Here is an 11,446-nt window from a genome sequence, read left to right as displayed (position 1 = left end):
ATATGAGTTATGATGTATGAGCTTTGATGCATGATGATGTACGTAATTTATATATTTCGATGTATGCTTGATGCTATTAGTGGCGTTATGATAAGTATGATGATTGCATGACGTTTATTTTAATATGTTGATGTTTTCCATATTAAGCATGCTATATGATGATGAGTGTCATATTGCATCATGTCGATAGATCTACCTAGGACGTAACCCTAAGAGCATGAAAATGATATTAAAATAAATATCTAGCGAGCATGTGTTACTTAATGTAACGAAAAAGATGAGATTAAGGTTGTGTCAGAACAGATAATAAGATGAGAACTAGAGAGACCCCATGCATTTTGTGTGTCCATAAGCATAGGGATACTTCCCCAAGAAATGATGAGTGTAGACACGCACAGTATGATGATGAGGGTGTTCATGGGTAGCATGACATCAGGGGTTCCGCTAGCTTCTAGACGTCGCTACAGATAGTTAGCTTGACTAGAGAGAGTCAAGGGGTGTGCGAGCCGTTTGGGGATCCACACTTACACATGTGGGTCATGTGTAGGGAAGTACTACAAATCTATAGTAGTCCGGACTAAAGGCCACCCCTAGCATGAGATGGGATAGAGATACGTCCGTATAGCATGTTTGCATGTGATTGCATTTAGCATGGCCCCTGTAGTGTGGGTATTAAGTATTATTCGAAGTGCTCAGGCCATGTGCCACATCATTTTTCAGGTAAAGGCAAGGCGCCCATGTACATGTGACGGCGGCATCGCAGACAGAGACTATAACACGTGCATAGGGTAGTTGCATGTTTAAATTCCTAGTCTTAGGTTAGTATAAGTTGTCTTGCATTTCACGTTACTTCTATTTCACTTCATTTATTTTGTATTTGTTTTCAATTGTTTTCAATGTTGTGTTAAAAACAAAAGGGTGTGGAGGATGACTGGTGAGACTGGTCTATAGCACCTGCTCCAGAGTTCGCTCCCTGACCTCGACTAGCTCCTTATTTACCTGAAAAACATGGAAAACATGGAGTGAGTACAAAGAATCAGTAAGTAGCCTACTTGTAGGCTCTTAATCGTGTTCTTGATATGTAGGGCACCACACCCTTTCTTGGCGTGTTTCTGGTTCTTGTTGCAATTACTTAGGCCCTTTGGTTATGTTCTTAACTTGTGAATTCTTAGCGGGAGGACTTTGGTCCTTGGAGTCTCAACCTTGGTTCTAATATGAGAGCTTTAGTACTATGTTCTAGGTCGTTGTCTTCCGAACTTGGATCTTGATCCTTGTTCTAGCATTTGATTGTTGTCTTGTTCTTGGTTGCTTTCTAGGTTCTTGTTCGGTTCTTGGTTCGTTCTTCAAGACACTCCACCTAGGATTTACGATACTAGTCACGAACCTGACAACTTGTGTCCAAGGCTTCATACGTTTCAAGCAACACATTCTTAACCTACGTTTAAGGCTTCATGTGTTCCAAGCTACGTAATCTGAACCCGCATCTAGGGCTAGCTCTGCGATACAGTCTGAAAACCTACATTTAAGGCTCTTACATTCCAAGAAATGTAGTCTGATTCTGCATCTAGGGCTTGCCCTATGATACATCTTGAATACCTATGCTAAGGCTTCATGCCTTCCAAGCGACATAGTCTGTATACCTACGCTCAAGGCTACATATGTTTGAAGTAGCGTAGTCTTAGTCATGAACATATTGTACCGTAGGAGGTCTTAAGAGATTCTTGATTCATGGCTAAGGTAATTTACCCTCTTATTGTATTTGTTCCAACATGGCCCTAGATTACTCCTCATGAAAGACCAAAAAGGTAACTTGATTGGTACAAAACATGACATGGTGTTCTGCAAATCGTGAATAGGGTACCCATAATATGGTGCAAGACATCTCATCTAGGTGAGGGAAACATGAGACCAAACATGACAACCTGTTAAGAAAAACATGGTGCAGAGTGTCAAAATCGCACTTTGATAGCAGCGGACTTGCGATTGTGCGATACTCACTTCCCAGCAACAAGCAAGTTAAGCCTATTCGTTCTTGCATTGCCTATGACCAAGCGACGTATACTTGAGCCTCTGGCCCCAGTTCAAAAAGAAAATTTTAGAAAACGAGGGCAGAGAGATTTCGAAAGAGAGTTTTGAAAGCAAGATTTGAGAAATTGGAAATGGTGTTACATGAGATTGTAAGCAAAAAGGCATCAACAATGGCTTACTACATATAACTATCGGGTAGGAATAAGTTGACAACTAGTCATATCCCCCTATAGTATATTTTGGGGCATTTTAGCTCTTGCAAGTGTAGACACGATTTTGGTGAATGGTCATACACCCTCATACTGACCCAATATGGAATGGTAAAGACCTATCTTGGATGAAAGCATGTAAAAAAGGTTTAGAATGGGCCTGCAATCATGGACAACGCGTCCTGGACAAGCAAGACCAGGATATCTGTCATGTGGCCATTGACAACACGCCTTGGACATGCATGACCGTGACATAGGGCATCCCACCTAGAAGAGGAAAACATGGGCCTCTAAAAGCACTGCGTAGTAGGAGATCATGGATCACCTTGGACATGATTAGAGTATTACCTTGCATTCTTTCATATCATGAAATCTTTAAGGCATGGAGTGTATTGTCTTATCTTGTAGTTGTAGAGCTTGTGTTCTCAATCCTAAACATTCTATGTATTTCTTATTATTCTTTGGGCATAGTTGCATCGTGCATTTTTTAGTTTATGAACCTATTATAGTAATAAGGAAAAGTTATTATAGGAAGTTATTAATAAGGAATCAGCCCAAAGGAAAACTCTAATATTAAATGATAAGGAATCAACCAAAATGAAAGCTTTGATACCAAATGATATGAAATCACTACAAGGGGATTAAGATTTGGATTATCTTGTTGATCGAATATCTCAAGCCAAGAACACTTGTTTTAGATTCGAATCACTTCACAAGCAAGATCGATCATGTCTAGCTTGAATGATTCTTTTTGATCAAATATCTAAGGCAAGAACACTTGTTTGAGATTTGAATCACTCTAAAGCAAGATTGATCATATCAAAGCTTGAATGATTCTTCATACAACCTAAACTACATAGAATTGCAAAGAAACTTAGTTATTGGCTAAAGAAAAGCACAAATGCTTCTTTTACTACATTTCAAAGTCTACTTGCACATACAACATACATGAATTCATATAGCCTCAAAATAAAACTATTAAAGGCATTCCAAAGAGTTCTAACATTCGTACTTTATGACCATAATTAACCATTACGTAAATGTAACCTAAAGTAAATAAAAAGTCATAAAATATATTAATGAAATACAATAACTCTAAATTGTAATCCACCCAAATGAAATTTTATTCTTCTTCAATGTGACATGAATTGAAATATCTTTTGATAATTTCAACAACATTTTCTTCACATCTTCATTGAAGTATATTGTATGATTGATGTCTTTTGGTTCATATTAGTCATAGAGTCATAATGAATTCTTTAGAGGGTTCTAGAAGAGTAAGTCTTGGATAAATGTTACTTGAGGTGTTTCCTTTAGGCGTTTCTTAGGTTCGAATTTGGTTTACGTTCCAAACTTTCTCTAATCAACTTGAAATCTTAAACATACCTTCATGTTCTTAGGAATAGGTTTTATAAGAAGTAGCAAGTTGGAGCATGTCTCTACAAATACTTCTTAAGAAAAGTCTAAGATGACTACTTACCTCGTCGTCGACGTTCAGGACCTCCATTCTCGAGCTTTTGCTATCAGAATTACCTCAATTTTCTTCCAAAGATTCCTTATTGTGTTAGTTTCTGGAACCATAAAATTTTTATTTGGGAGCTGATCTAGAAAAGGGTTAAAATTAAGAAAAACCAAGGAAAGGTCATGGTTTGGTTACATGCCCGGTTCAGTTGAACCGACCACGTCATCGTCTTCTTCCTCTGGACAGGAAGAAGATGTGGGTGTTTATGTGCGTCGTCATCTGAAACTTTACTTCTTCATACTTGATTTCAATATCTAAAACTTAAAGATGCCTCCAAAGTTTGTCAAAAATATGATTTCTCGTCGGAGTTCAAAATAGAGGATTCCTTATTGGAAAGCTGTTTTTAGATATTTTCAGGACCGATTTCTTCATGGAACCTCTTTCTTATTCTTTCCTCTAGCTAAATGATTGATTTGGAGGAACATCTTTTAAGTGTGGGACCTTAATTTTAAGAAATCGTCCTCAGTCTACAACTCTCCCAAAAATGCAAAACTTCCTTTTCTTGGGCTGCTTGTTCCACAACGTTTTAGCTCTCGATTTCTTCATCAAACTTGTCCCTCTGAAGCTAAGGAATGCTTAATTTGAGAAGAAATGGATCGAAGGAGGGAATTTGATACTTACCCCCAAATTATACCAAAAACTGATTTTCTTCAATTGGGCACATTCTTGGGGTTATTTCTCTTGGTAGTCTTCCATGGAAATAATCTTTGGAGGTGTATAAACGGTTTGGGATAGCTTTCACTCGACGAATTGGCTTGTATGCTTGGAGTGGATTTTCAAGCTTTCCTTGAAGTTCTTTAATGGCGGCCTCTTTTGGGGGGAATAAGTTCTAAGCTCTTCCAGCGCTCCATTCCTTCATAGAACTTGTGAGTAATCTTTTTTAGAAGTTGTAGAAATGAGTTTGAAGGAAAATGGTGGACAATTGCTCTCAAATTTAGAAGAAATCCGAGAGTAGGAGATCCGAAATCTAAACAACTATTACTTGTGATTGGAAGTTCAACTCAACTTGATTATTGTTCCATACTACTGACCCAACTTCAGACTGTATAGGGGAACCTTAAACCGATGTTGAAACCACTAAAATCGTCGTGATTTGGAGATTGAGTTTTCTGGATTATCCATCAAAAATATCATCTCACTCAATCTCCTATCAGCGAGCTACCGACTTCCAATTTATATTCTAGTCATTGGATGTGGTGAGGTGTGTACTCTCTAAAACATAATCAAATTTGGTGTCAATAGTTGGATTTGGAGGTTCACAAGATTTTTTGATGATTGTCCACGATTGCATATCTGATTTTTTGATTTGTGACATTTTTCGTAATTATCTCGAAATTCAGGGGTATTTTGGTCATTTACCATTTTGAATATATTATTATTATTTTTTCTAAAAATAATCTAAAAGTATTCTAAAACTTTTCATCATACCCGTCATTCTTTTTTTTTTCTTAAGAATCATAAAATTTCTTGTAGATAAGAAATTAAAATTAGGGAAAGTTCCTTAAAAATTTAAAGAAAAAAACCATTTTGTCCCTTTTGCTATTTTTTTTTCCTCCAATTCTTTTGAAAAAAATCTTAAATCCTTAAAAGAAATTTGTTTAAGGCGGTTGTTTTTGCTTGAATCATTTAATTCCTTTGCTTGAATCCTTTAAGTTTTTCTTCCCTTTGAGATGTTAGATTCAAGCATAAATGTTATAACAAGTGTTATAACTTGAATTCAGTCCAAAATTTTAAAAAGTCAAATCATTATAATTATACTTTTAATTCAAAATATTAAAATGGGAAACTATTTAGTTAAATAAAATTAAAGAGAAAAAAAAAAGAAAAAAGTGGAATGCATGCAGTCAAAAAGTTAAAAAAGCTAATTTGTTTTTTAATATTTTCATTTAAAAAAACTAAATGCAAATGCTAAGAGGCACATTCCTAATAAGGGAAGAAAAAAAATATATTATTTTCAAAATAATTTTATTTAGCATTTAAAAATTAAAACTACAATAATCATCTAATTTCACAAATCAAATTGTATTGGAATTTGATGCCAATTTAATTTGGAGGACCAAAAAAAATCCAACCGTTTAAGATTAAATTAACACTATTTTTAGTATATTTAGTTTTATTTATTTATTTATAGTTAAATTAATAAAAATACATTTAAATTTTAAATTTTTGTAAAAAAAAATAATACTTTTAAACTTTTAATAATATTTTAAAAATACTACAAAAATACTCAGACAATTTTAAATTTTTTTACTAATATCTCAATTTTTTTATATCATTTAAAAATATTTATCAAATTTTAAATGTAGCAATAACACCCATTAATTTTATAAATAAAAAAATAAAAATATATTTTTAGTGTTAATATATGGATTAAAATCGTCTATCACACTTTACATATTATCTATGATATTTGAATGTTACTTTTGAAAATTTATGAGTATTTTTGAAATGTTATAAATATATTTTTAAATTTTTTTAACAAATTTAAAGTTTTTTTTTTTTTTTTTGTTTTGAGTTAAAGGATATATATATTAAAATTTTTAAAGGTATTAGTTTAAAATTATTTTGTATTAATTTAGCATTTTTTTATATTAGGGTTTGGTTGGGATTGTAGGATTAAATAAGTAAATGAAATATATAATTGTTATCTATCCATTCTCTCTTCATCCGGCTTCAACCCTCAACTTCTCTGCAAAATTACCTGTCGCCGGGCGGAATTGGGGAGGAGCCAAGAACATCAAACGCTCTAGCCGACTTTGTATTGTAGATGGAGCAGGGGAAACAGGGCGTGGCGGTTAAATTCACTCCTCCACAGAACCCAGTGGAGCAGATTCAAGCTCGTTTCAAGGAGTTGGAAAATGGGTTCAAAACCTGGTTAGCCAAGCAGTCTCTCCCAGTTGAGGCCGCCGTTGTCACCGCCACCAGCGCTGTGCAGGGCGCTGCTATTGGTGGTTTTATGGGCACTCTCACCAACGACGTTTCTTCGTCTCTGCCCACTCCTCAGGTCGGCCTCAACCCTCAAGCCATGGCTTCTTTCAAGCAGGCCCAGGTCCTACTCTGTCCCTTCCTATTTTTTGTTTTCTTACAATATTAAGAAGGAGAGTAATTGAAAATCCCCTTATTTCCACATTTCAGTTCTTTAATGAACAAATATGATGCTATGGAATCTTGGGTACCTAATTTTTATGGTTTTCTTTCTAAATTGTAGGCTCTTGCTGGAGGTCCCTTAGTACAGGCTCGCAACTTTGCCGTGATGACCGGTGTCAATGCCGGCATATCTTCTGTTATGAAGAGATTGAGAGGCAAGGAGGATGTCCAGTCAAGGTACGGTTCCTTTTCCTGCTTGATAATTAGACCTATCATCAAGCTTCGCAGTCCCTGGCTTTGTTAATTTCATTTTACTTTTTTTAATGAAAAACTAGTTTTGTTGAAGAAATGAAATTATGAAAGAGGGATAAAAAACTCTTCCAATTGGCACAAAGAATACTGAGGTTGTAGCTAAAAAATGGCCATAAAACTTGCATCAAGGCCACAAAGATGAGAAAATCTGAAAGATTCCATTGTTTGTTCAAGGATTAAGTGCCAAATAAGTCTCATACAAGCTGTAACCAAAGGATGTTCCTTTTGTTTTTAGAACTCAAAGACACATTTATACAATCTATTGAACAGGTCCTGTTCAAGTAAGGTCATCTAAAGGATGTTCCTTTTGGAGACCAAATCTTTTAGTTTGAGAACAGAGCACCAATATCAAAGACATTTGAGCTGTTTTTTTAAAATAGGGAAAAAAAAAACATGCTGGCAATATTGTGTTAACTATGCTTCTCAAATGTTATATAGGTTTAATGAGGCGTGCTATGTAGATGCCTTGTATATTTCTTAGGCCTTTGTTTCACTTAGTTTTTATTGTTTGTGTTACTTTTCAGTTTCAACCTTGCCCAAGCCCATTGCTAGCCGATATTGCCTTCTTTGTGCTTTCCCTTTCGGATTTCCACACTGTTATAAAGAATGTTTCGTTCTCCTCCCCAACTAATGTGAGATCTCACGATCCACCGCCCTTCGGGGTCGAGCATCCTCGTTGACACTCGTTCCCTTCTCCAATCGATGTGGGACCCTCTCAAACCCACCCCTTTCGCGGCTCAGCGTCCTTGCTAGCACACCGCCTCGTGTCCACCCCCCTTCGGGGCTCAGCCTCCTCACTAGCACATCGTCTGGTGTCTGGCTCTGAGACCATTTATAATGGTCCAAGCCCGCCGCTACTAGATATTGTTCTCTTTGGGCTTTCCCTTTCGGGCTCCCTCTTAAAGTTTTTAAAGCGCGTCTGCTAGGAAGAGGTTTCCACACCCTTATAAAGAATGTTTCGTTCTCTTCCCCAACCAATGTGGGATCTCACAGTCCAATCTCACCGCTAGCAGATATTGTCCTATTTGGGCTTTCCCTTTCGTCTTCCTCTCAAGATTTTAAAAACGCATCTACTAGGGAAAATTTTCCGTACTCTTATAAAGAATGTTTCATTCTCCTCCTCAACTAATGTGTGATCTCACCATTAATCCTTTAAAATTTTATACTTCATCATATTGAATGTGGTTCAAGTTCTTGTTATCACTAAAACTTAAAATAAGGGTACATATGAATTTAGAAAAGGGACTTTCTTGTGGGACTTCAGTATTTAGTATAATAGTCCTGAATGATATGCTCTCTTCTCCTCGAGGATCTTATCAATGAATAACCTTCAGTAACTTAAGACAAAAGAACACCAACGAGAAGCTTGATGTTGATGAATTTGAAATGATATTTCCTATCAAGGATCTTATCTTTCAAAGTTTCCTTGGTTTCTATCAAACCATAAATTGCCTTGGATTCATTAATCCAAAGAATCTTTGGTTTTTGATGTAAGAAACAGGCCACTTAGGAGATGTTCAATATTTGAGCATTAGTCTCTTTCTATTTCTTCACTAAAAACTTTTGTTTCTTGTTTAAAAAATTATACACAGGAGACTAAAGTCTTGATTTGAGCATAAAGTCTCGATTTTATGGAAATATCGAGAAAATATCTATAAAATATTGATATTGATGTATAATTATGGAAAATTATAAAACAAAAATTGAAAAATAAGCATTTTATACTTTTCAAATATGTTAAAAATACTTATTATTAACATGGGAGGGGAGGGAAAAAGAGGAAGATGGGATTCTTTGATAAATGTGCAGACTTCAATCGTGAACACTAGTGGTGCTTCTCGATAAATTTATTGAATTAAATAGAGAATACTGTTGAAATTGGTGGAGTCAAGTTATTTATTCATTGGTGGAGTCAAGTTATTTATCCACTCCACCCAACCCAAGTTGATGGGCCAAACACCTCCTAAGTTGTTCTCGATTCATTGGTGGTTATGGCTAATAGGTTAAGGAAATGTTCTTCTAATCACTATCTCTGAATCTCAAGGGACCTTTATTATTGGAAGTCAAATTTCGAGTCCAAGTCTTAGTTGCTAATGAGATCCTTGAGATGTGAGGGGTAAAAAGAAAGATCATACTCTGAAACTGATTTTGACATGTCTTTTGACCATGTGGATAGGGATTTTTCGATAAGGCGTCGTTTCCCCCTTTAGTCCTTTTAGGGGTGGATGTCTTTAGTAAATTGATTTTGAGGGGGTGGATAAGGGTGCGATCAATGGTCTTCGGATCGGTGGGTAACTTGAGGCGTTAGAACGAAGCTATCTTAGCGAAGTTGCTATGGAATTTCTCCTAGTAGATCAACTCATTCACATATTCCCAATTTTATAGGGGCCCATTAGAAATACCATAAGGGCTTTTTGATATTCGGTTGTTTTTACAGCATGGTGGCTGCTTTTGGATCTGGGGCTTTGTTTTCATTGGTGAGTGGAATGGGAGGTCCAAATCAGGCTGCCAACGCTGTTACCTCTGGTTTCTTTTTCGCCCTCGTTCAAGGTGGAATTTTCAAGGTGTGCATCAATACCAACTCTTTTATTTTCTTCTGATACTTTTGAAGCATTTCTAGCACTCTTCCATCTTGAATGTCTTCGGCTGTTAGTCCCGAGTCATGCATCTTGGCAACCAGAAAAGAAAATCAGTGATTTTACGCGATTTTTATCCCGGGACACGTGTTAGAGTTAACGCTATTTTGCAGGTAGGGGAAAGGTTTTCTCAACCACCAGTGGAAGATGTGCACTATGCTAAAACAAGAAGCATGTTGAATAACCTTGGCCTACAGGGTTATGAGAAGAATTTCAAGAATGGCTTATTGTCCGATTCGACTTTGCCTCTGCTCACTGATAGGCATGTAAATTGATATAAAGTTTTTGTGCTTAAGGTGTTATAATTAGTAGATATGATGTATTTATTGACTCGGTATATCCACAGTGCGCTTAGAGATGTCAAAATCCCGCCCGGACCAAGGCTACTCATTCTCGATCACATTCAGAGGTCTCGATTAAGCTAAGCTCTATGAACATAATAGCTGTTGCTTCCATCGCTGGTATTCTATCTCATCTTCTTGGCCAACTGATAATTTCAGGAACCCAGAGGTGAGAGAGAGATGAAGCTGATTTGAAGGGAGCGTCTTCCCCAGCTATTTGCAACACAAGAATACTAAGTTCATCCTAAATAGGAAGAAAGTATGATAAATAGGGCTGTTGTACTTGTGAGAAGTTGATTTTGTCATTTGAATTCGCATTTTAAGTTCAATTTGGAACTTTGGGTGGTGCAAACTTCAGATTTGCTAAGCTTTTTTAGATTTCTTCCACAGTTAGCTGAAGAATAATGAAAAGAGGTTCGGAAAACAAAGTTTGCTCAACTTTTTGGTGTCATTTTCAACAATTAGCCAGTAAATGAGTAACAACTAACAATGGAATCTCATTGATTCATCGTTCGGTCCGTGTGCTCTTTTGGGTGCCACAACATGTAATCGGTTATGTTGAAGCGTGAGTATTTTTTTCTAGCGTTTAAGATCTCTACACTATATATTTCTTTATCAATTAATCACTACATAATAGGTCTTCTTTATCGATCTCTTCTTGAATATAACTCAATTGTCTCTTCTTCAACTGACTCAACTAAGCTGTCTGAGCTGTTTGTAGCTCAAACTACTGCGCGTAGGGTTGACTCGTAAAGTTCTACAACATCCTTTTGACTAATTGCTTTGGCTTTTAAAAGAGTAAAGGAGAGAAATATGGAAAAGTAGAGACGGGAAGATTGAAGATTTTATGTTTTATCCTCCACTATGTTATATATGATAAATGCATTCAACATCATAAGGATGTATAAATTTATAGCTACCTGATTCAATCAGTCATGTTAAACCAAAACTTTAATAGTTTTTTTCAATTTTTACTCTTTTTCAGACCAGTTCTCATAAAAAAATCTTATAGTTCCATAAATCAAACACTCTAAAGAATCTTTCAAAGAAAATTCGAAGTAATTTGGATATCGAAAGCTCGAGAATAGAGGTCTCGAGCGTCAACGACGAGGTAAGTACCATCTTGGACTTTCCTTAAGAAATATTTGTAGGAATCGCTTAGATTTCAACATGAACCTTAAACTAAGTATGAATTAAGGACGTAAAAGAAAAACACCAAGAACCGTGAGTTAAGACCTTGAACCGATCGATTTGCTCTAGATTTAAGTAACGTTAAAATGACTCACTGAATGAGCTAGCTTCAAAAGCATT

General features: G+C 36.0%; 1 protein-coding gene across 1 annotated transcript; it reads left to right on the top strand.

Annotated features, from left to right (window-relative positions):
- The first annotated feature begins 6,394 nt into the window (after positions 1 to 6,394).
- LOC111472988 lies at positions 6,395 to 10,487 on the top strand. Its single transcript, XM_023118591.1, has 6 exons — positions 6,395 to 6,808; positions 6,968 to 7,083; positions 9,596 to 9,722; positions 9,908 to 10,056; positions 10,141 to 10,203; positions 10,295 to 10,487. Exons 1-6 carry the CDS (start codon positions 6,527 to 6,529, stop codon positions 10,317 to 10,319), a joined length of 762 nt encoding a protein of 253 aa, XP_022974359.1. The 5' UTR covers positions 6,395 to 6,526; the 3' UTR covers positions 10,320 to 10,487.
- The last annotated feature ends 959 nt before the right edge of the window (positions 10,488 to 11,446 follow it).

The sequence above is a fragment of the Cucurbita maxima genome, unplaced genomic scaffold (assembly GCF_002738345.1).
Source record: "Cucurbita maxima cultivar Rimu unplaced genomic scaffold, Cmax_1.0 Cma_Scf00095, whole genome shotgun sequence".
NCBI classification, from domain to species: domain Eukaryota; kingdom Viridiplantae; phylum Streptophyta; class Magnoliopsida; order Cucurbitales; family Cucurbitaceae; genus Cucurbita; species Cucurbita maxima.
Note: the sequence above shows the minus strand (reverse complement) of the source record. Positions and strands in the feature narration are given on the sequence as shown.

Excerpts from the sequence above, each read along its gene's own strand:
- LOC111472988 (XM_023118591.1), top strand. The coding sequence starts at position 6,527 with ATGGAGCAGGGGAAACAGGGCGTGGCGGTTAAATTCACTCCTCCACAG. Across the intron at positions 6,809-6,967 it reads CTTCTTTCAAGCAGGCCCAG|GCTCTTGCTGGAGGTCCCTT; the intron begins GTCCTACTCTGT and ends TCTAAATTGTAG. Across the intron at positions 7,084-9,595 it reads AAGGAGGATGTCCAGTCAAG|CATGGTGGCTGCTTTTGGAT; the intron begins GTACGGTTCCTT and ends TTGTTTTTACAG.